Source organism: Pelobates fuscus, chromosome 8 (genome assembly GCF_036172605.1).
Source record: "Pelobates fuscus isolate aPelFus1 chromosome 8, aPelFus1.pri, whole genome shotgun sequence".
Taxonomy (NCBI): Eukaryota; Metazoa; Chordata; class Amphibia; order Anura; family Pelobatidae; genus Pelobates; species Pelobates fuscus.
Window position 1 is genome coordinate 43,316,415 of NC_086324.1, and position 26,758 is coordinate 43,343,172.

Here is a 26,758-nt window from a genome sequence, read left to right on the forward strand (position 1 = left end):
ACTTCTTGCATCAAAGCTAACTCTGTTTCCTGAGAATGAACCTTGGAAAAATTTTCTCGGGGTATTCCAGACTGTACCCGTACTTTATTACTGAGAGAACCCAGCGATCCGATGTCGTACTTTCCCAGTGATGTAGGAAGTGAGACAATCTTCCTCCCACTGGCCTGGCGTCACAACATTTTATTTCTCTTGTCCGTGAGTCTTGCTTTCTTTCTATAATCGAAGACTTTCTTTTGTTGACCCCGATAGTAGTTCCTGCAAAAGGAACTTCTAAATGAGGGCTGAATCCCCACTTTACGGTTCCAAACTTTTCTCTTATGGGATTCAGGCAAGGCCTTCCTGCCTTCCGGCACCTGGCGCGGACGAGACGGCATAAAAAAACGGCTGAACACGCCGTCCGGCGTTCCACACTATACTTACCTTGAAAGGAAGCAGAGCCTCAGCCCTTCTCACCTGCTTCCTGTGGAGAAAAAACCTGCACACCTCCCCTGCCGAAGGCAGGCAAAGAACTGGGGTTGTTTGAGGTGAGATGTTATTTAAAGGGATGTAGTTAATTAAGGGGAGGGTCTTAAAAAAAGTTGGAGAATTGCCTGCCTATTTTTCCCTCCAGATTAGAAATCCCATTGGTAAAGCACTGCCTCTAATCTGAAGGGAAAGTTATTTTCCTGAGGATCAAAAATCCCAACTGAGAGGTTATAAGTAGAATAATTGACGTAAGCTCTACACTTGCAGTTTCCAAAGGCCTCAACAATAGTCTATTGCCAAAGATATAGGGAATGATGCTCAATTACCATCAATGACCACGGATTTATGGAATTGTCATTGGTGTTTAAAAAGATTCACGAAACACCAGTACCTGTTCAGATATGGACACAGATAAAATGGCTACCGACAGACTGGCCTGATAACCACTGGTACAGATTATTTGGAACAGACAGCAGGTGGGCAAAGATTTTATCAGTCAGCGGACTGCGCACATCCAATTTTGGCCTCAAAGCAGCTGCTGGGGTGTTATTGTATTGCTATGAAAGAGAAAAGATTAATCCTCCTAGGACACCGCAGTCTATCACACAAACTTCACAACCACCAAAGAAGCCAGGTGTGATTAATGACATATTTCCTATTCATTAACACAGCTGTAGAGCATATCTGTGTTTAGTATATATTATTGCTTCATAGACAGAAATGTTTACAGCCGTTTGAGAAGAATACCAAAGAGTAAAGTCATTAAGTATTTAAAACCACAGCTGTATTTAGAGCAAAGGATTGCAATACTAACATAAATAATGTAATTTATATAAACAAAAAAAAACAACAAAAAAAATTTGATAAAAGATTGAAACATGTTCATGGAACAGAAATGAAATGGGCTGAATTAAAGGGTTACTATAACCCATTTTAGAAGGGGTCCTTCCAGATGTAATATGCCTTATTGGGGTTTGTGGAGAAGGTCTCCCCCTATCAATTCAGTTTTATCTACCTGAAATCCAGAACCTGGCAAAGCTCCTGGCTCTGCTTTTCCACTCCCCTCCTGACGTCAAGGCAGTCGTGCGCACTCCAATCAAAGGTTTCTCATAGAGAAGCCTGTGATTGGACCAATTTGCCAACTCAGAGTGCATGTGCGTGCTTTGCACTAGCGAGGGGAGGGGTCTTTTAAAAACAAAAAACAAATAAGCGACGGAAGGAGGCAGGACGGAGTGCCCACAGGGATGGAGGATGGGAAGGTAGAGCAAGCTGACAACACCTGCAAGGGGAAGATTTAAACATTTGTTATCAGTGTGCAGTGCGAGCTGCCAACAGTCGTAATTTATGCACAGAAATGACATTAGGCAGTCACGTGTGCTGCTGGTGCAACTAGCCTCCAGCACAAAATTACTTACATCTCTGTATAGGCAGTGTTTCTAGCTGATACACTGTACACACTGACTCCTACCAGCGTGACCACTTCATTTTTAGTAGACTAGTCAAGGTGGTTGGAGTAACTCTTTAACCCTGTGAGTAGTAAAAGGGAATAACCCCACTCCCAGTAAACTGGGACACACTGAGCACCAACACAAGTTTCATGCACTTAATAGGTTTTGTCATAATGAATATGCTGTGTTGTTTGCATACTTAAATCTTTAGAGTTTTTGCACAAATAATAAACGTTTTGCAGAATGCTGCTCCGTAACCTGCCTCCTTATCCACACACCCTCACTACAGAACTGCCTATCAAATATATGCACACATCTCTGCATACTGTTGGGGCTGAGAAAGTCTGCATACATTTGATAAGGAAGTCTTTTTAGGCAAGAGGGGGTGTAGCTAATGAAAAGCATACATTTTTTTGAGCTAAAACTACAAAGATTTGAGCATGCACAAAACACAGCATATTAATGCAAATGCATTCAAGTCGCATTGGTGCCCATGGTGTCTCTTTAATAAAAGAAATGGTTATCTTTTAAAATGCACTCAAAATGGTGAAAATCAACATGTTAATAGTTTCTCAATGTGCAGCATTCACAAGCATTCAGCTGGATGCAGGCACCTGCAATGTCAGTCAATCAGCAAAGATGATGTTGTTGACAAACATGCTTCTCTCAATGATATAAAGGATATATAATAAAACTGGAACACTCGGGTTCCAGGAAGTAGGAAAAAAAACAGCACGTACCTTAAAAAGTACATGTTTTCAATTATTCAATCTCCTTTGTAAAAATAACTTTTGTTTCTATAAAAGAAGTTTCGTGTCACTTGAAGAAATAAAAAGTCACGGTTAATTACTTCTAAGAGAACAATAATCTCATAGCAAATTGGTTATAATGGTATATGAATCATCAGGACTTAGCAAAACTAAGGAATCCAGTCGCCATGGCAACATAAAATGGCTGCTGACACACAGATTTTTAACCCACGTCCTGCATGAGTGCTGACAGAAACGTGTGCCAGTTTGGAAAAAGCATTTCATATACCATGCAGATCTTTTTATACAAAAACAGCAGAATTATATTTGCGTGATAGTTACGTTAGGTGTAAAGTTGTACATGCCAAAATGTGTTTAATAAGTGCACATAATTTTTTTGTGCACATAGGCAGCACATGTCGTACGCACAATTCACATGCTGCAGAATGAAAATCATTAAAGAGATACTATAGTCACCAGAACAACTACAGCTTATTGTAGTTGTTCAGGTGAGTATAGTCAGTCCCTGCAAGCACTTCAGAAAATGCAGTGTTTACATTACAGGTTAGGAACACCTCTAGTGGCCACTCCTCAGATGGCTGCTAGAGGTGTTTCCAGGGTAACACGGCACAACGTGCAACCCCCGCGTTCAGCGTCTCCACGCTCTGCATGGAGACACTGAACTTTCCCCATAGAGACGCACTGATTCAGTATAACTATGAGGAGATGCTGATTGGCCAGGCTGGCGTATGGCCCTGCCCCTGTCTCCTTGACTATCTCAGCCAAATGGGAAAGCATTGGATTGGCTAAGGCCATCAATTCTGATGATAGCCAAGAAGGCGTATCGGAGATGGGGCCAGCACCAGGGGACCCAAGCGGTGCTGAAAATAAGGTAAGTTTTCTAATTATTTATGGGGTGGCAAGGGTGGTTTTAACAACATAGGGTGTGTAATGAAGTATTCAGTTTTTATTCACCTCTTCTGGATGTCAGTGTCGCCATCACACCATCTTTGCGGGAGTTCCACTAATGTAGCACCCAACCTTCAGTTGCGCCTGACTTTTATTTTGTTTATGGTACTGTGTCTTATACAGAATCTCCAGATTGTCTGTTTCCTAGACATGTGATATGCAGCCTTTATATACTACAGGATCTGTGAATCACTCCTTGATTAATTTATAGGTTTCCTACCGCAATCCTCCACAGCCCGTAACAAATGGTCCATGATTAGGGGGTGTTCTATAAATACTTAGAATGAGTTAGTGGACTCAGCATTTCATCAGCAAAGGGAAAATAAATCAATACAATTAGCAATATATTTTTCTCAAATATGCTATTAACTAGCATAGGAGAAAAACTTGTACAGTAAACTTTCAAAGGACTTATAAAGTTAAACACTATTAATTATCAAAAGATTATCAGGTTATCTACAATATACTCATTCTGTAGCTAAATGATTCACAAAGTAGGGAAATGAAACCTCTTTAAATATATGGATCACAATAATTTCCAATGAAGCAGTCTCATTGCTTATTTTGATTGGTTTATTGTTTTGAGTATGCCTTGTTCCACATCATAGATCGGGGAAGTTACCTTTAACAGATTATTGTTTGCTTAAAAGTCCCCCCCCCCCCCCCCCCCCAAATACTGTGATGAAATACCTTGTGGCCATTAGGCATTGGGTCTTGTAAAGCAGAGTGCTGAGAGTCTGAATGCAGCATGCAAATGTGTGGCTGGATTGTTAAAATCAACAAACAGTTTTATATTCTGCTCATTGTTTTCCAACTAAAAGTCTACAGTTGGAACTGTAAGGAATATGATATTTGCAGAGAGCAATGACTTTTCATCAAGTTTTATTACTTAAAGGAAAACTCCAAGCACCAGAACCATGATCACAGCCTCCCAAAGTAAGTACTATAGCCATATGCGAATCCTTGACAAATAGCTGGTGCCTGCCGGGTCACCTCCTCATCTGCGTCAACGCTTTGCCAAGTCTGGCATTCTCAGCCAATGTGCCAGCCCTGCACGACTTAGCTCAATGCAGAAGGGTAAGTTTGGCTACTTACCGTGGGAGGGCACTAGGACACCTCTGGCACCACAACCTCTACAGCAGTCTGTAGTGGTTATGATGCTTGCAGTGTTTAGAAAATCTTTAGAGAATGTCACATAAATGCAAATATGAATCATTATCAATCCCTTGTAATATTAACATTGTAGTAGCCAAGGATAGAGAGAGAAATTGTTGTTAGTTATAACTATTTAACTGTGTGTCAAAGTGTGTGCCACTTCCTCAGAATTGCTTTGCTAGTCTCCCAGATGATCAGTGGTTTTTTTTACAGTCAATAAATGATCTTCTTAATCTAAACGTGGAGTTGGTGACATTGTGTCTCATAAACAATCTATTCCCTTTTTACTATGTAGCCTAGATATTTGTGTTTGAATAAAACAGATCTGTCAGTCCCTTTAACAGAAGTAATACGGAGTATAGTGAAGTGACTGCTTGCGTATTCCCCACTTGTAAGAAGGACTATAAATGTTCTTATTATAACCTCCATCTCTTAAGTGAAATTACTATTTCCAGCCTGTATTCCTGCAGTGCCTTCCCTGTTCTATGACTTTCTGCATCACTAAGCAACAAAAATGACAGATGCGTCAAGTAAAAGGTTTGAGGGAAAAGATCATCTGTGCTCATATTTATTTATTTAGCCATAGGGGAGAAATTGCAACAGCTTTGCTGAATCAAAGGGGAATTTGCAGAGCAGAGCATTATTTTATTTTTCAACGAGGTGAAAGCAAGGGGGAGCATGTTGCAGAATATGAAGGATAATTAATTTCTACTATTTAAGCATGGCATATACTTCCAGAATGAACATGAAAAATGTGTACTTTCTATATTTAGAAGAGAGTTAATAAATGATTACTCCAGTGATTTGAAGTGGTAATGGTAGTTTGAGCCTCTATGTATAGTGTTTTTTAGCTTGTTCCTGGTTGCCTAATATCAATTCTGTGCAAATATGTCCCTTGCAGCCAGTGTGTCCTTGCTCTCCCATCCCTTTGTGTGCTCCCTCCCTAGCTAAAATAGTTTTTTTGTTAAATCCCCTCAATCTCTTTCTCCTCTCACCAGCTCTGCTCACACCAAATTGTTAGGACATTCCATATTGTCCTAACAGCATTAAAGCCCAGTCTGTGAGGATGGCACAGAATGTCCTAACATCAGGAAGGGGTTAACATGTAATCTGCAAATTGGGATTTTCTCCCCTAAATAGAGAATATTAATGATTACTGACTATTGTCCCAGCATGGCTATTTTAGGCTATACTTTGCAATTCAGTTTTCAGTCCTCCACAATTTGGTGGTAGTCTACATGAATATTCTGCAAATCTGCTAGCGCAGTCAGTACAGTGATAGCCTGATAACATTGCAGCTCACTTCTACTTATTGTGCTCCTGTTTGGGAATATTTGAGTCTTGTTTTGTTTACGAATATTTACTGGTGTATGATTTCTTCCATTCTTTTGTAGAATTCCTTATCTACTTTCTTGCTTAGTAAAAGAATAAAAATGTACAAAATTACAAAAGTTACATTAATAACCATATCCAGATGAGGAGTTTTTGAATTCTAGATCACGGTATACTCAATAATGCTGTTCAAAGCTTCACTACAGGAAATATTAAATATCTATCCTGCTGAACGATTTGAAAACAAGCTATCACGGGCACAGAAAGTCTAAAAAGCTTAAATACACAAAAAACATCCCCCTCCAGGTCCGCAAGACTTGTAACATTTGCTTCTGTACGCAAAGTAAACAGTCAAAAACAGGAAAAGCCACTTGAAGAGCTCAAAAAGGTAATATACATCACATGTCACATTCCGCAGCTAAGTATGTGATTCTGACTTACACATGGTGGGGGGGGGGGAGGGGATCCTCATTAAATTGTTAAGAAACCTAATTGTACAATTCATCACATGATGATTGATAGATTATAGCTCACCTCACGTGTGCAGGTAATTCTTCGGGGATGGGGAGCTTCTTGTTGCAATTGATACACTGATAGATAAAGAACACATGATTACATATTACATATTAAAGAGAAAGCTGTGTTCTAAGCATAAGCACAGAGATTTTTACATTAATAATTAATATTGTAATGATTAGCTTTCCATTACAGTCTGGTAACAATAGCCAACTAGGTTAACTGCTAAATGAAAGTTTTACTTTTAGAAACAAAGTCCTAGTAGTGCTATGTTCATAGAATGTTCATTTAAGGCCAAACACTGGAAGCAGAGTTGACTTTTTCTAATTTGATTATTTTAGTCTTAAATTTAAAATTCACCTTGAATTTCCAACAATTCTCATAGTGAATGACCCTATTTGTTTCTGATGATGCTCAGCAAGCCAGCTAAACACTGCAAGCACCATGAGCACTACAACGGACTGTAAAGGTTATGATGCCAAGAGTGCCATAGTGCTCTCCCCATCATAAGTAGTCAAACCACTTTATAATGTTCTAAAACGGATTGACTACTTACAATGAGGGATGCCATGTACCCCCGGCACAATAACATCCACAGTGAAAGGTGTAGTGGTTATGGTGCTTGGAGTGTTCCTGTAATAACTGCATCATATCAAAATATAAAACTAGACCATTCCAGTAAAGTTTAGCTGGAAAAAATGTGTAACTTCAAACGATTAGATCTTTACATGGTTTAAAAAAGGAACATTCTTGCTTACATTTCATATTAGGATAACGTTCCAGGAAGTAAATCAGGAGCACATGTTTATTTGAAATAAAAAAACCTGATATGTAAATTGAAGACTGGTTGGGCCAGACATGATGTTATGCGGAGCAGGAAATGAGATAAAGGAATAACCTTCTGACAGTAGTATATTTTTACTTTTTGTATCAATAAAACAATGTGTACTTACAGTAAGATTTCCATACTGGGGGCCTGTATTCATCGTTATCTGAAATATACAAATGGTGACAATGGTATAAATAGATGTAAAAGGAAATAAAAGCAAAGTATTACTGGACAACTAATGTAAACATGATATTCTTTATAATGACATGCTCAGCACTTTTTACTGAATGTAATGTTTAATCCCATCGAATGGAGACACATATAAATATGTACAAGGAGTCATGTTGACACAAAGCTAAGCACTTTTCAAAAAGACGCATACATTATTGTACAAAAATGTCTATATACTGCCAAGTGGTCTCTCTTTTTCTAATTCATTTGAATTGTATGTCTGTGATATAAGGACTGTGTAACAGAATACTATCAAGACAATACATATATTTGAAAAAGCACGTTTACTGGGTGAAACGCTATGTGTGCTACTCTATTCCATTTTTATATTGCTTTTATTACTATTTCTAAATAAAATGTATGTAATTTTACGACCTTGTTTCTACCTCTAAACCAATCTGACCTGTAAAGCTCTAAACAACTCTACCCCCATTATATTTCTTCACCAATTCATTGATACGCCCATTCTCAGTCTCCGCTCAGCGAGTGACCATCTCCTGTCTGCTGTGCTTACACTTATTGCTTACTCACGCTTGCAAGATGTAGCAGAATGGATTTGCTTGAATAAACTTTAATTTCTTCTGGTTCGGCAGCCCATACACACACTGTTCGTTTACCGAACTAACTCTGTGTGGTCCCCTTGTTAACAACTCATAATCACCAACCACCCCTGACTGTTAAACACAAATGAGCAATTAGTTCAAGTGCTTTCCCTGTGTGGCGGCCGTTCGTATAACCGAACACACGTGCTCCAAGAATTTGTCTCCTGAACGCAGGTAGCTTTACATGGTCGTTGAGTGTCTGGAAATATATGTCGACAACGCAACCCTGAGGACACCCAGGAAACGTGTACCGCTGCCCGTGCAACTTCCTGACCAGTTAGGAGAATGGCGTTCGGGAGAGAGGAACTACCGAACAGGGGGAGCATTCACTCCCGTAAACCCAGGGGGAGCATTTGTCAGTGTTTGTATGAGAACCCCCGACAGAAGACCAGTCATTGCCTTATGTTCTGTGGAACTGTTTTGGGACATCAACGCGTGGCCGACCAGTCGAAACTTAATTCCAATGGCGATTCCAAACCACTGAAGGGATCTGAGGGCTATTTCGCCAAAGTGTGTGCTCAGACTCAAGCTATTCGGGGATATGACTTTTGTGGGGTCCCTGCATTATTATGATGTATTTTTAGGGTATTTTGTATTGTTTCCTGTAACAGAGATAATAGAGTTATTTTGAGCTCAATTATTTCTCAGACACAGAGACTCCTGGGAAGAGACCCGTGTATTTTTGCTATGAAGACCCGATGCTAGGGGCCATGCATAAAATCTGCATGTGGCCAAATAAAACTAAGTTGACTCCCAGAACGATGTGTTGTCTAGTTGCTGGGGGTAAAGGTCTTTGATTACTACAGTGCTTCTTACAGCTTCGAGGAAGGAATGGTGGAGATAGCTAGTCGTGGTATCGGAGCACCACTACACATGACTTTTCACTGCCAGCTCCTCTCCTCCGAAAGAGCCACTTGCCTACTCCAATCAGACTCTCCTCTAGTCCAGAAGTCCCTCAAAACCCATCTGTTCAGAATAGTCAATGGCCACACGTAGTAATTTGCCTATCTCTCGTGCTCTCTTAAAGATCTACACACTCTCCACTCTCTCCATTCGATTCTGCTCCTTCCCACCTTGTCGTTTGGTTGCTACCCCCTACAATACCCTTCCTATTAAATATTATGTACTATGTATTTATACCCCACCTTTTCTAGATACTAAGCGCTTTATAGCATCATCAGCCTATTATTCCTGTAACATTTTGTAACTGTCTCATTTATTGTTAAATCTCCTCCTGTATAACATTGTAAAGTGCTGTAGTATAAGTTGGCGCTATATAAATGATGATGATAATAATGAAAATATATGTTTAAGGTAGTTATGATTTTTGCACAATGCTGTGAAAGTCAATAGTCCCACACCATATGTCGTGAATGCCTTCAAACTGCTTTCAGATATAAAAGATTAATAATTTAACAATACGCACAATTTTTTTTTCTAAACTTTTTTTTTTGTCAAATACAAACCAGGGTGGAAATAAATGGACTCCCATGAGTGTTCTTCAAGAAACAATTTTTAAAACACAGATTAATTTATGAATCAAACTGCTAAAGTACATTCTAAGCACCAGATCCACAACAAGGCTTTGTATGTTATTTGGACTGAATTGTATGTATAATGCAGGGTCCTCTTCAACCTATTGTTCCCGTAAGTTTTTTGTAATTGTCCTATTTATAGTTACATCCCCCCTCTCATAATATTGTAAAGCGCTACGGAATCTGTTGGTGGTATGTAAATGGCAATTATAATAATAATAATAATAATAATAATAATAATAATAATAATAATAATAATAATAATAATAATAATAATGCACATAATATATTCTACAAGATATGCCTATTATTTCAAAAGACAGATCATGTTTTCAAATCCTGTATTTCCCTCATCTGAGGGTAGCACCAGGTATATCTCTGCCTGCCCAAATTAAGTGTGAGATATGCTCTTGGATGGTAAACTGCTATATACAGCATACAAAAAGATAAGTCCTGCGCTCACTCCCATCACTACTGGGCCGGCAGCAATGACTACAGTACACATCAGCCCCAATATATGTGTTAAAACCAAAGGAAAAAAAGTTACCCGCGTTCTCTCCTTAATCCCTATGTATATTTAGACAAATGGAGGTCATTTAGACAAATGGAGGTCATTGGAGGGAATGCCCGCCTGCCAACGTCAAGGCAGACCCCCTAAAGCGTGTCCTAACACTGACCCTTCAGCCTGCTTCCTTGAGCTTCTGGCAAAGATAGCTCTAATGAGACAAAGAGGGGTATTTTTTTTATATACACCCCTATATACGTATTAACCCTTAATAGATGGGCGGCAACATTGTAACAAGGCTGTGTGATACAAAGTAAATACAAATACAAAAAGATAAGTCCTGCGCTCACTCCCATCACAACTGGGCTGGCAGCAATGACTACAGTACACATTAGCCCCAATATATAGTAAAAACCAAAGAGAAAGTTACCTGCGCTCTCTCCTTAATCCCCATGTATATTTAGACAAATGGAGGTCTGCCCTGACGTTGGCAGGCGGGCATTCCCTCCAATGGCCATTGGAGCAACTAAATGACCTCCATTTGTCTAAATATACATAGGGATTAAGGAGAGAGTGCAGGTAACTTTTTCTTTGGTACAAAGAAATAGGAGAACAGTTCTGTCCCTATATAGTATTGGAGAAAATCTCAGAAATAGTAAAAGAAAATGAGCCTGTGTGTTGGGTGAAACGCGCGTCGGGGCTCCTGACATAGATCCGACTTGGTGTGATCTGATGACACTCGGTGTGCTACTATATACTTAGCCACCTCAGCTACACTTACGATCCTTTTTCCTACTATCCTGCAGTTGGATCGATAGACTACAGCCGTCTAAAGACTCTTATTGCCACTTTGTTCTAACTTAGCCTAGCACTGTTAGCACTACAGATAGGTGCCCTTGAAGGCACAGATTAGGGCATTTTTTGCTCCACCATCAGATAGTTATTTGAGATTTCTCTTTAGACGTAGGTGCCCTCGAAGGCACAGTTGAAGGTTCTCTCACTATCTCACTGGGTGCTATACAAGGGGTACTACCTTACTGCCTCCTTAACGGTGCCACTGAGACATCTCACCTTTAATAGTGTAACTCTACCTGGCTTTGATCAGACTGGCAACGATTTTAACTTGTTGATAAGGGGCACGCACTTTGGTTTACTCTCTCTACCATCAAACCCCCCCCCCCCCCCCCGGTACGAACCGGCAGACCACTCTAGCCCCCTATATACAGGGGTAGGACGTTAGTGGACTGTACTTTTTCGGTACCGCGGTGTGGAACACTGTCCTGATATTGGACCACTGTGTGGAACACTGTTCGGATTTACACCATATAGATTATTACCATTATAACAACCATACGGTGCCGGACACAGTTCCCACGCTTGGGTATACCGCAGTGACAAGCGGACGATAATGATTCAGTGAACAATCGTGCCACCTTAGCGACTAGTGGGTGCCAGATTAAGTTACTTAAACTATTACTAACACGGCTAACCGACGACAAGTTACAGTGCTACCCTTCTTTATTAATGCCATTTTTGGCTATTAGTGGATTCTGTCCACAGTGTACTGGACCAAGGTATTTAAACTCATGACTGACACAGTCTAATTGACGATTAAGTTACTGTGTTATTCCTGGTCCATACACAGCATACAGTGCACATAGCACCCCCGCGTAAGGACGTATCCAGATACCTTTAACAGTATCAACTTCCTACAGACCTTTGTGATCATCACAAATATACAGATCACCGTCCTGACGCTCTGCTGTGCCACTGATTAAACCAGTAACCTTAGATACTCTGTATACATACCAGCTACTCTAGCTAGTATTTTAGCTTTCTATATTACTAGGTGTACTACACATATTTAGACCAAGAGGGTTGGATCATTACTAATACGAATAACTGACTATTAGCTACTCTATTACCTCCAGGTTTAGACTTACCGGCTTAGTACACCTTGTTTACTGGTTTAGGGACTTATCCACTTCACCGTTATTCGGTGACTGGTGCCCCAAGTCGTTTGTCTTATGTACATATACCCTTTGTTTTCCTCACTCCCCGTCTGTATATATTCCTCACTTGAGTATTGTTAAGGTTTAGTCATCCGTTTCTGCCTCAGTTATCCAGCACTGGGGTAGCGATGACCACTGATTGTGTTATTTTCAGTGCGTGTGTTTAGTATTCAATTAATAAAAGACCATTTTCTTTTACTATTTCTGAGATTTTCTCCAATACTATATAGGGACAGAACTGTTCTCCTATTTCTTTGTACCAATTTACTTAGGGTTATCCCCTCATCTGTCCCTCAGATTTATTTTACACTTCTATAGGGCCCACCCCTCTAATAACTTTTTCTTTGGTTTGCTATATACAGCAGCTGCCATTTTTCATTTAGCCCTCTCCCCAGCTATTTTAATAGATATTACACAATACAGACTTCTTAATTCTTACAGGTTATTCATACATACTTGCTCTTTGGTGCAAAACACAGACTGAATATGTAAGAGATTACTGGATAGTGGAGATAAGAGTGCTAAATTGAAGCAAGCTTTGGTATAGTTTCCTTAATCATAACCCTACACACATTGTGTGTGTGTGTATATATATATATATATATATATATATATATATATATATATATATATATATATATATATATATACACACACACACATATATATATATATATATATATACACACACACACACACATATATATATATATATATACACACACACATACACACATATACACACATATATATACACACACACATATATATATATATATATATATATATATATATATATATATATATATATATATATATATATATATACACACACACACACACACACACACATATATACATGCACATACACACAGCAAATATGTAGAAAACAGACAGCTTTAACTGCAGTCTCTGTTTTATGCTTTCCTTTAGTGTAGCTAAACTCTAATCATATGCACTTTGAGAGGATAAATTGATTTTCACAGAGGGAATTCAAACAGCAGCATTTAAATATCACACTAACCAGTTTGTTCTCAACAAGGAACATTTATTGTACAGTGTTATATCTTGCAAAATGACTAACAGTAATAGATCAATAGGGATTCAATTAGTAGTGAACAAACTTGAGATCCCTGCTCCATAGCAATAGCTGAAAGCCCACAGGACAGTGATGGCTAATCTTGGCACTTCAGAGGTATATAAACTACATTTCACACAAGACTTGGCAAAAGACTAAAGGTACTATACAAATTATTTCCCAAACAGCTGGGATCAATCATTAAACTGGACAATAGTAGTAGAGACAGTATACCTCAATAATGTCTGGGACACATGGACTAAAAACCTCATTTAATGGGGGATTGATACTTCTCTAGAAATTACAACACTGAATAAAAGGGACACTAAGCAACCAAAAAACTTCAGCTAGATACCCCTGTAGGCTCACTGCTCAATTTTCTGCCATTTAGAAGTAAAGAAACAATATAGTGTCAGGAATACAAAATGTGTAAAAATAAATTTTAGGTAACCGCCTCCCCCCTCACCCCTGTTAAAAGGTCAAATAACTTACCTTTATTACAGACTTGCGCAGGTCTGCCGTGGCGAGCTCCACACCCGGCCGCGTCCTTGGCTGAGATCATCAGAATTGACGACTCTAGCCAATCCAATAATTTCCCATAGGAAAGCATTGGTAGGCTATTGCGACAATCAGCATCTCCTCAAAAATATGCATGGAATCAATGCAAAAGGTTGATACGCTGTACGTCAGGGATGTACATTATGCAGCATTGACCCAGAAACCACCTCTAGTGGCAGTCTGAATGGCTGCCACAAGAGGTGTTACAAGGCAGCAATACTTACATTAAAAAGCATGAAGGAACAAGCTATAGACACCAGAACAACTACATTAAGCTGTTGTTGTTCTGGTGACTATAGTGCCCCTTCAAGAGCTTCACTAGATCTAGGCAACCTCCAGAGAGGCAGAAACAGAACTGAAGATGGTGGAGGAGGAGAGGATGAAGAAGGACTTTATAGCTTGGAATAATGGGTATATCTGACCATCTTTTAATAGTGAAGTATTTTTCTCACACAGGAAAGGAACCAATACATCGTTTGTTGGTGAATTACCCACCACTGCTGATACAACCCTCATGTCAGCTTAAATAAATCAGACTGACAACACATCCATCTCTTGCTCAGGTCTCCTTAGGCACAAATTCTATAACCGTAACAATTCAGTATAATGCCCCTTTAAATCACTTTGTTTATGCAGCCTTAGTTGCATCTCCCTGCATGTTATCCTCACAGTCTCCCTACACATTTGCTATTGTATAGTGTGTTTAATTTAGAATTTCTTACATCCTGCTGTGTTGATAGCCTACTAGACCCTGCATGAACCACCTGTGCATGATTACATTTCAATTATCACTGAAGGAGATGAAAACGTCTAAAATAGGGGGTGAGCTTAGGGCTTCATAAATGAAAAAAGTGATTTGATTCATAAATGTCAGAGAATTGAGAAAGGAGACTGAAATCGCTACGGAATCTGTTGGCGCTATATAAATAGCAATAATAATAATAATAATAATAAAGAGACATGATCACACCATTACTGCTTTATTAAGCTGTAGTTGTTTTGAAACCAATGGTATCCTTTTAAACATTGAAAATCACCTCTAACTTGTGTAACCCAGTCACAAAGTAAGGGCACTCCATGACTCCATCCACAGAGTGGGCATTAACGCAGTTAGGACAGCATTACAAATGTCCTAACGAATTGGTGTTGGCAGGGTTAAAATATGCTCACAGCAAGGAGTCCCAGTTATCAATTAATACCTGGGGCTCCGCTTTGTCAGCTGGGGCATTTTATTAGTGGCCACAGACTGGCAGATGAAAGGGAATTTAAATGCACATTGAAATAGCTGTATGCACTTTAACTGCATACAGTTCTTCCAATGTGCATTTAAATTCCCATTAACCAAAATGCGCAATTAGCAGAGTTAAATCCCTGCATAGAGTCATTTTTAGCAGCTTCAGAGTGACCAGTGGATAGTATGCAGCACTCAAAGTGAGTGCTGATTATATGGCGCCATCTAGTGTACAGTGAAAAAAAATGTTTTAGTGCATGTAATCAGTTTAGAATTACTGTGCAAAGATATTTAACAAAACAAACGATAAAGCAATATATTCAGTTATATGACGAGCTTTCAATGACTTATGAACTATTTAATAGATAGTGTTTTCAAAATAAATGCAAATACAATAAATTAAAGGGGACACTATAGGCTCCCAGACGACTTCATCTCATTTTTTGAAGGAGCACTACAACCACTACAGCTGTTGTGGTTATGGTGCCAGGAGTGCCATCCCAGGGAAAGTAGTCATTAAGAACTTACCTAAAGTCTGCTGGGTGCCCGCTACCACCTCCATTGCAATCAGCAGCAAAGAGCTTCGATTAGTTTGACTAAGCTATGCACTGCCATGCATGGCTGAGAGCTCTCAGCCAATGATCTAAGCCTTACCCTGCCAGACTTGGTTCAGTGCAGGAGCATCTAGCAACACAGGTGAAAGTGATCGATACCATGCAGACTCCAGGTGAGTTCTCAAACGATCTGATCACTTACTCTGGAGGAGGCAAGGGGACTGATAAATCACTTGAGTTACACACACACACACACACACACACACACACACAATTTACACAGTAAATGTATTTCTAAAATAATTACAAAACTTTTCCCACAGGAAATTGTGTCTACACAAAAAAAAAAAAAAAAAAAAACTTACTTTGAATCACATGTATTTCTTTATTACTCTTGTTCCCTTGCTTTAAAATTATGTTTTATCTATATACCTCTCGGACACAAGCAACAATCGAGTTTCTAATGTTTTCCAATGTCTCAGTATTTCTTACTTCATTATCTCATTTGTGATCTACGAATGTTATGGTTTGTGAGAATGTTGTGGCTTAAGAAGAGCTCTGACCTTGCCTCTATTCCTAAAAAAAATTAAATAAAGTGTGCTGTTGGATTTAACCTCTGATTTTATTAAGACACGGAGGCTCCTATTATGCTGCACTCTCTTTATTTCCCTCAGCAGAAAGGAAAAATAGAACATACAAACTGAAATGGTGCCTTCCTCACATGGAAGCGTGGAACGGTCGCGCCATCTTCGGTGCAGCACCAGATTTGGTAATAGAGCCTGACACAAGCTTACACGTTTGGGGTGCTCGTTGTGGAGATGTCTCTACTGGTGGCAGATGGTCCGATTACGAATCGACTATCCATATCAACTGTCTGGAACTCCTGGCCGGCACAGTCGCTATCCGCAGCTTCTCCTCAACTCAAGCCCAGTACTATAATCTCCTGAAGATGGACAATATATGAGCTGTCCGTTATATTAATCATCTAGGAGGTACAAAATCAAAAGGTCCTGGCGAACAGGGCACGGAATTTTGGCAGTTCTGCCTGGCACAGAACATATCAACACCACAGCGGATTGGTATTCCTGACGCATCAGAGATTCCAGCGATTGGCATCTGGATTCAAGAGTCTTCCAGGACTGTGCCACGTTCGTCATTGTTCAGTAACGCAAGAAAGAGGAAATAGATTACGCATCATCGCCTATTATGCTGGAGAGTGGAATCTGATTGGCTGTTCCTGTCGCTAGGAAGATATACCTCTAATGCTATTTATTGTTATCATACCGTTTGAATGTTATATTTTTTATTTGCTGCTAAGGGAAATAAAGAAAGAGTGCAGCATAATACTCGCCTCTGTGTCGTTAATAAAATCATGACTTTACGTCAGGTTAATAGTAAAATCTGTTAATTGCCCAGACATCGCTCAAATTTGTACACTACATGTATGGAGGCCTAGTCTGTGAGGCACCATTGGATTTTCCTTTTGTTGGAAATTACACTATATAAATAAATGCATTTTACTTTGCAGAGCCTGCTGTCTCTATTGATCAAATTACATGTTTTAAATGGCAGCTGGTAATACCCTGTGTTGTATAGACACTTGGCCTTACCAGCAAAGGGGCTGCATCTTTTTAGGTCTTATTTAGATCCATGATATCTTAGGATGCAGTTCTGATGGCATCATTTTAATTCACTCATTTAATAGAAGTTATCACATTCGTTTAGAGTTTATTCTGTCATTAGTGAAGACAGCAGAGTTAGGTGCTCTCGAAGGCACATGGGTTACTTGTATCAATTATACTTATTTGGGTACACATAGATACTAGCACTTCGAGGTAGCGGAAAATACCTTCCCTATTGTTATCATCCTACTCCCCGAGATCTTCAACTTCTGATAGAAAGTTTAGCCCACTCCATCATTTTCTCCGTAAGCTACATTTAGTGAATATTTAACTTATTGATCATTTATCACAGGTTATCTTGCATGCAGACGTGTATGCAGGAAATATATGGAAAAATGGTGTGTGAGCATATTTACACAGAATAACCAGTAGTGATGAGATTCCTATTCCCTATGATTCACCTTACTAGCCACTTAGGTCACATGATAGAAATCTTGTAGATCATGTCCGAGCATACCTCCTAGTGGCCAATACAGGCATTTACTACATATATCACAAGCCTGCTGAAGATACACTCTAAGCACCATTTACACAAGCACTTAAGTGTGGAGTGTGTTTCTTCTCTTATTCTCCTTTTCTTTTTAAATTTATTCTTTTTATTCATAATATATATTTGTTTTATTTTAGCCATATTTTTGTCTGGGTCAACTTAATCCACTGTGAGCAGATCGATATATTGGTACTATGTTTGGTATATTGTGACTAGCCTCCCTGAGGGTTGCACTTTTTGGTTCTACTTTGTTTACCAGCAAAGGGTAATTACCGTATGTGAGTATTTTACACACAAAAATGGTATTTATGCTTATATTCACAGATTTGAGGATCTGTTCCAAATATTGCAAGATGAGGGGCACCATGTAAGGTCTAGAACATTTTATCCTTTCAATAACCTAAAACATTTGGGCATCTCGGAAGATCAAGTTTTTGGTAGAATTTTGAAATTGTTCTTAATGAATGTGCTAATTATTTTTACAAGTTATAAAATAAATTTTTAAAACAAATAGAATAGTGTTAACCTAAAAATCCACCAATACACCAGCTAACTTTGAAACACCGTAAAAAAAAATAAAAAAAATGGCTGGGTTGGAAAATTCTTCCACCTCTACCTATCACTGCTATCCAGACGGCCAAATAGGCAAAACTGATACAGCTAATGCAGAATTGGAAACGGCATAACTTGCAAGAAGCAGGTATATGGGCTGCAAGGTGTCTGGAAATCGTCAAGTAATCAAAAATAGTAATAATGTAATGATAATGTCCCCTTTAAATCAAAAATATATTGGTATCTTCAAAATAGATAGGGTAAATCTAATTCTTCCAAATAATATTTGTGTAAAGTCTATCTATGCATATCATATATCCAATGAACTGAGCTTTAATGTGTCAGGCTCAAAATGGTCCTTACTAGATATGCTGACTCATGAATTTAAAAGGAGGAAGAAAAAATGCAAGCTTGCCACTTAGTTAGAGTTGCCAGAGTGGATACTTCTATATGTGGGTACAAATGTATGTGCATAAATATGCCTCCATTATTTAGGATAAAGCCGATATAAGGAGTACATTTAAGGAGTACATATGTATGCTATACGAGTTCCACCTAGGACCCAGAGTAATCGCTGTATATATCAAGAGAAAGTAAAAAGATATTATGGATATCGTGATGCTTAGAATGCCCACGGCATATCCATATATAGTATAGCAGTAATAAAGAAAGAGATATATATATATATATATACACAGATTTAGTCCCTTAGAGTTGCTAAGTTTGTAATACAAAGTAATATTCTCAATGGCAACACAGTCTCCAGTGCATATAAGTCTGCTTGATCAGACCTCCTCAAGTGGCAAAAGTTTGCTACTATCTATCAATACCAAACATAGAAAAACATAAGTGCCATAATTATAGTGTCATACTGTGAATAAGTGAAAAGAAGTGTGTGCTGTCTATAAATAAGACAGACAAAACGCCTGACGCGCGTTTCAGTGCTGTAACAAGCACCTTCGTCAGAGGCAAATGAGCTGCTGCTCCGGGTATCGAATATATACCCTGTGTATGTATTCCGCTATCCAATAGATGTCCTCTCTCATTGTGGGGCGTGACTATTTCTTGGCGCGAAATTAACTGCCCTATCATTTCGGGAAATGCGGATAGGGGTGGGGTATGCAAAGTATGTAGCCTGAAATAGGCTCCTCCCATTTTTCTCCGTAGTCGTAGCCCAGTCTGGGCTGTCTTCTACCACATAATTGGCATTGCCGAAATGTAGATTAATCTATGTATACAAATAGGCGGTGCAACTGTATTCATGTATATAGTAATACCAAATTTGGTTTAATACGTTCTGGATATCGAAATAAATATATATATATATATATGTGTAACAAACCAGCTTCATGTTGTCAATGGAAAAGTTATTATGCTTGACATGAATACTTGTCATAACTATGTGTATTCCAACTGTACATGAAGATTGGTAACTATATATCTATACCACCACCCATATTGTTAGGGTAATTACCTACTTTATAGGAGAGCATACAGTAGAAACAAAAAGAAAAAAAGGGGGAATACAATAAGACCTAAATATATGGGTCAAATAAAATAAAACATATGTTTTAAGACTACTTGTATGTATTAAAATATTTGAGTCATGTATTGCAAGGAGTTATATGCAATGTCTATAGATTTCATAGTGTAGAAACATACATATATTTTTAAATATATATATATATATATATATATATATATATATATATATATATATATATATATATATATATATATATATATATATATATATATATATATATATATATATATGTGTGTTTTTTAGTCAGAGATGAATGGTGTGAATGAGAAGCCCTCATTCAAACCCATCGGTGAAAGGGTTTTCAGTTTGTAGATCCATATGCTCTCTCTTTGCAAGAGTTTTTTATCGAGATCACCCCCCTCGGTCCAAGAGTGACCTTTTCGATTCCACAAAAACGTATGTTTTGTGCAGAACCTCCATGGTAGAGTTTTAGGTGTTTTGAAATGGGGGTATCAACTAGTCTCCTGGGGTTTACTGATGTAACATGTTCTCTTATCCTTTGTTTAAATGCACGTATGGTCTTGCCAACGTACATTTTTTTGCATGAACATGTGAGTAGATATATTAGTCCAGTGGTTTGGCAGTTGAAAAAGGTTTTGATCTCAAACTCATTGGTATTCATAGAGTCGGAGATCTTTTTAGACTTACGTAATATAAAGTTACATGCTTTACATCTACCGCATTGGTACGTCCCAGATAGCGAGGATGTCAACCATGTAGGTTTGGTAGATGGAGATCGTAGGTGACTTGGGACTAGTATGTCTTTGATATTTCTTCCCCGTCTCGCTGTAACTGAAGCATATGGTGTAATGACTTTCTGTAAGTGTTGGTCCTGTATAAGGAGTGGCCAGAATCTGTTAAGAATTTGGATGCCAACCTGCGTCAAAATTACCTATGCATCTTTTTGACGCAGGTTGGCATCCAACACTTAAGATTCTTAACAGATTCTGGCCACTCCTTATACAGGACCAACACTTACAGAAAGTCATTACACCATATGCTTCAGTTACAGCGAGACGGGGAAGAAATATCAAAGACATACTAGTCCCAAGTCACCTACGATCTCCATCTACCAAACCTACATGGTTGACATCCTCGCTATCTGGGACGTACCAATGCGGTAGATGTAAAGCATGTAACTTTATATTACGTAAGTCTAAAAAGATCTCCGACTCTATGAATACCAATGAGTTTGAGATCAAAACCTTTTTCAACTGCCAAACCACTGGACTAATATATCTACTCACATGTTCATGCAAAAAAATGTACGTTGGCAAGACCATACGTGCATTTAAACAAAGGATAAGAGAACATGTTACATCAGTAAACCCCAGGAGACTAGTTGATACCCCCATTTCAAAACACCTAAAACTCTACCATGGAGGTTCTGCACAAAACATACGTTTTTGTGGAATCGAAAAGGTCACTCTTGGACCGAGGGGGGGTGATCTCGATAAAAAACTCTTGCAAAGAGAGAGCATATGGATCTACAAACTGAAAACCCTTTCACCGATGGGTTTGAATGAGGGCTTCTCATTCACACCATTCATCTCTGACTAAAAAACATATATATATATAATAATTAAAAATATATGTATGTTTCTACACTATGAAATCTATAGACATTGCATATAACTCCTTGCAATACATGACTCAAATATTTTAATACATACAAGTAGTCTTAAAACATATGTTTTATTTTATTTTATTTTATTTGACCCATATATTTAGGTCTTATTGTATTCCCCCTTTTTTTCTTTTTGTTTCTACTGTATGCTCTCCTATAAAGTAGGTAATTACCCTAACAATATGGGTGGTGGTATAGATATATAGTTACCAATCTTAATGTACAGTTGGAATACACATAGTTATGACAAGTATTCATGTCAAGCATAATAACTTTTCCATTGACAACATGAAGCTGGTTTGTTACACATATATATATATATTTATTTCGATATCCAGAACGTATTAAACCAAATTTGGTATTACTATATACATGAATACAGTTGCACCGCCTATTTGTATACATAGATTAATCTACATTTCGGCAATGCCAATTATGTGGTAGAAGACAGCCCAGACTGGGCTACGACTACGGAGAAAAATGGGAGGAGCCTATTTCAGGCTACATACTTTGCATACCCCACCCCTATCCGCATTTCCCGAAATGATAGGGCAGTTAATTTCGCGCCAAGAAATAGTCACGCCCCACAATGAGAGAGGACATCTATTGGATAGCGGAATACATACACAGGGTATATATTCGATACCCGGAGCAGCAGCTCATTTGCCTCTGACGAAGGTGCTTGTTACAGCACTGAAACGCGCGTCAGGCGTTTTGTCTGTCTTATTTATAGACAGCACACACTTCTTTTCACTTATTCACAGTATGACACTATAATTATGGCACTTATGTTTTTCTATGTTTGGTATTGATAGATAGTAGCAAACTTTTGCCACTTGAGGAGGTCTGATCAAGCAGACTTATATGCACTGGAGACTGTGTTGCCATTGAGAATATTACTTTGTATTACAAACTTAGCAACTCTAAGGGACTAAATCTGTATATATATATATATATATATATATATATATATATATATATATATATATATAGATAGGCGTAGCCTGTAATTGTGGGAGGGGTTACCCGGCTATATAAACTCAGGCCCCCTCCTAATCAGTACTGGTATCGCTGGGTTCATGCAGAACCTTTCACTTCCGGTTCAACTTACCTGGACATCGCTCCCACGTTGTCTGGCTTCCGACCAAGTTCTACCTGCCTCCTACTGTCCGTTTTCGGTGCCCTCCGGTCGGCATCCTTACCCGCTGGCAGGTCCTCCTACTTCATGTGGCCAGACTGACTTTGGCTCCAACTCCTATCCCGCTCAGCCACCTTCGCGGCGTACCAGCGCCAGATTATACTTACCTGCTCCAGTGGTCCGTTTCCAGGGTCCCAGAACCGTGAGTCACCCATTCACACCACACTCAGCCAGACGCCTGGCACCCGTTCATGCACTCAGACTCAGTCACCCAACTTTCATTCATACTTACCTTGTCGTTCCATGCTCCGTTCGAGACCTCACTCCACGCATGCGCATTCACCACTCTGGCACTTACCCTCCAACGCTGGTCGGCAAGCTGGTGATTAGTCAAACGTTCAAATTCATCCTAATCATACTTGCCACACATGCAGCTGCTCACAACGACCCCTGGTGGCGAAAAATATTATGACATGAAAATGTTTTTTTTTCCCCTCTCCACCTCTTCTTTCCCCACCTTAATTATTTAAACTGTTTATAGTACCTTATAAGTTCATTACTGTTTGGTCACCATCTGTACCCCCATATATTCACGTTAAGGTGTAATTACACACTACTAATATGCTAACGGTAATATTACAATTCATACACGGCTATTACTCTTTTTCCACGTTGCTAAACTGGCTAATATTATCTATACCCTATACTAGGTATTTTCCCTAACATTACTTCTGCTAGCAGTTGCACTTGACTGCCTCAGTTCCTATACCCATTTAAGAAGTAGTCTGGTTCTCTTTAATCAGGAATAAAATATATTATAATAAAATAAATATATAAAACCTTTTAGGCGTTATTCTCTCACACCCCTACATAAATCACTTACTCCATCACCCCTCCCCTCTCAGGTTTCGCAAATTTCTAAAACAATCCACTAAACTACTCTAGCAGACTCCTGCTTACCCCATAGCGTATGGCCTATTCCGTCCTGTATGTTCTGAACATATGAGTAACCACTGCCTCCTGTACTCGCTCTCATTCATTCCGGGCACCCTGACACCTTTTCAACTCTTCCCCAGAACCTTGGGGACTCATCGGACTCCCACTCCTAGTCCATTACAGCTATGTCAAGAAATCACCTCGTCCCCTGTGCTATATAAGACTAAGAGGGTATAGAGGATGACTCTAGCTTTAGTCTCAGATAACCCCCCCGTATTAGCATTATAGTACTACTCCTGACAGCACCACTGTTATCAATCCATCAGGTGAGATTACTCACAAAAAAAAAAAAATTATATTGGTAACCCCAACCAAGCAAACCCAGGCGTAACCAGCTATTCTAATATTTCAGATTCTCGAGTATCCTCTATTCTCCGTAGTGAACCCTACGTTTCACTATTAGGTACGTCATCATTTGACACTTACTCGCTATATCCCAAATAAGTAGGGCTGTCAACTGGTAATGTATAGCGAATTGCCCCTAGCCTATCATAAGTTAAACTACTCCTGTGAGGCCAACATCCATCCTCATCGGAGGTATACGCCCCTCGGTCCAACGCATAGCTAGAGCCTCACTACAACCGCTGTCGGTTACCAGTTAGGGCCTCACCAGTCACACCCAATTACATTGTCTTGTTACAGTCACCGAGAGGCCAACAATCCTGCCACGTCATGCAAGTGGCCCCCGTCCACTCGGCCCTCCTCATAGATAGAGCCTCTCTCGCCACTTGGCACTAGCAGGGCTTCACCTTCCTTGCAGGACAGATAATTTTTCGCCACTGGCCTAGCTAGTACCAGTTGACACAGGCACCTTTACTCATTATTAAAGCCATATCTTTACTCAGCTTTCATCTAGTACGTCTCAAATTCCCAACCGAAAAGAAGTACTGGCTATACCCGAAACCCCACCTAGGCCTACCACCCCGGCCGGCCCAAGCACCCCTACCAAGAACTTGGAACCAGCCAGTCCGTACTCTCCCCGGTCATGGACTATCCCCAAGCGCGCAGCCGAACGTCGCATGGGGGTCCCGTTTCCAGCTACAGCCTGCTAGGCCGAACTATATCAAAATTTTCATTACCCACACATGCACCCCCCAGCCAGGAGTGGTCCGGCATTCCAGGAATTATAGATTCGTTCGATAGAGATCGAGGACCTAATATAGAAACATAGTAACATAGAAACATAGAATGTGACGGCAGATAAGAACCCGTCTAGTCTGCCCAGTTTTCTAAATACTTTCATTAGTCCCCGGCCTTATCTTATAGTTAAGATAGCCTTATGCCTATCCCACGCATGCTTAAACTCCTTTACTGTGTTAATCTCTACCACTTCAGCCGGAATGCTATTCCATGCATCCACTACCCTCTCCTGGCCTCTATCAACACGATCAGCATTAGGCTGGACAAGTTGGTATCCCCCAGACATCGTCAGTCACCTCACCCATACCAACCTCCACTTCGGCTTCCCTTCACCACGGTAACGACACCCCCATAAACCCAATGCCAAGCATACCCACTTACATCATCACGCCTGCACACTTTGTAACCCCGACCATACGTAACGATATTTTTGAAGGCAAGTACATAAACCTAGTATCATTGCTTACCGCTTCTCAGGACGTATTAGAGAACAAGGCCTATTGCTACGGTGTTCTTTCGGTTGCGCTAAAAGCCAGAGACCCGAGACTCAACTGAAAGTTTACCATACCCGAGTTTGTTCTTGCCTTCGGCTGTTATCATTAAGTAGTGTGTAGCACTTCCCCGCACCGTAGGGAACAGTTGGATTTATATATGCACAAGTTGGTGGACCTAGGGCACAAGTATGGTGGCTTATCCTTTTATGATTATCACTAATCTTTTTGGCTAGACAGCGGCATCCCTTACTCAGTTTATCACCATACCAACTGGAGTAAGCTGGACACAGAACTTTTTCTGGTGTCATTTCACCAGCCAACAGCCTCCGTCTTGTGTCTTGTGCACCTCCTTCTCACACTCCACCAACTTGTGCCCAGTCGATCCAAGCCTTCCTACCATTAGTGGTGCTCCCTTTGGTTCCTCCACGGCACAACATAGAGGGTTGTAAGACAGGTTGGGCAGACCCATAATATACCTTGGGAATGCTCAAATCTACAACAATTTTAAATCTGGAAGTTGTGGATTTAGCTCGTGCAGACTGCTACACATCTGCTCTATTTGTTTCAGGGCACACACCTAAACTACGTGTCCAAATCATCTGTACCCAAAACATCACTGACCAAAGTTAACATCGACAACCTGGCATACCTTTCCCATCTCCTAGTTGTCTTCCTGATCCAAGGCTTCTCCGATGGTTTCCCCACTAGCCTCGTTACACTCCACACAGGGATTCATGTATGTCCCAACCTACTGTCAGCCCTCCCTGACCCTGTCACCTCAGCTTTGTTACTCATGGAAAAGTTACCAACGGGTTTATCTGGGGGCCCTTTCTCCAATCCTCCGTTTCCCAGCTGGCATCCCAACCCAATAGGTATAGCCACTGGAAAGTTCAACAATAAAAAAGGCTTATATACGAGTTGTTCGCTCCACGTTCTTTAGCTACCCCCAGCATTAATTATCACATCTGTATATATCTAACGCTTTCTTGCTCCTACCCATTCACCTAGCCCTGTGACATATGCATGGTACAGGGTGGGAGAACATATATTATTTTGCGACTCGGATAACTTTTGGTGCCAAAAGTTGTCCGAAACTGTTTGATATACGCGCCGACACACCAGGTTGGCTACTTCTAATCATCACTCTTTGTCCCTCAGTTCTACATTATTGGGTTGACTTCCTTTCCATAGAACTACCTCAGTCATGTCCAGTCAGTCTCCAGGAAACCCTGGCCCTACTTGCAGCACTGGGGATACCTCTGTCCCAAGAAAACACGTTAGGCCCGACTACCATATCCTGACTTCCTAGGTATTCACTAAGACA

At 39.8% G+C, this 26,758-nt stretch overlaps 1 protein-coding gene across 2 annotated transcripts in view; it reads right to left on the reverse strand.

Moving 5' to 3' along the window:
* The window catches only part of CHN1 (chimerin 1), a 110,833-nt gene that overhangs the window by 74,359 nt on the left and 9,716 nt on the right, over positions 1 to 26,758 (reverse strand). For both annotated transcript variants that reach the window (XM_063429761.1, XM_063429760.1), the window contains exons 3-4: positions 7,588 to 7,626; positions 6,653 to 6,708 (exon numbers count right to left, since the gene is read on the reverse strand). In XM_063429761.1, coding sequence (XP_063285831.1) covers positions 6,653 to 6,708; positions 7,588 to 7,626 — 95 coding nt within the window. The remainder of the gene's footprint in view (positions 1 to 6,652; positions 6,709 to 7,587; positions 7,627 to 26,758) is intronic.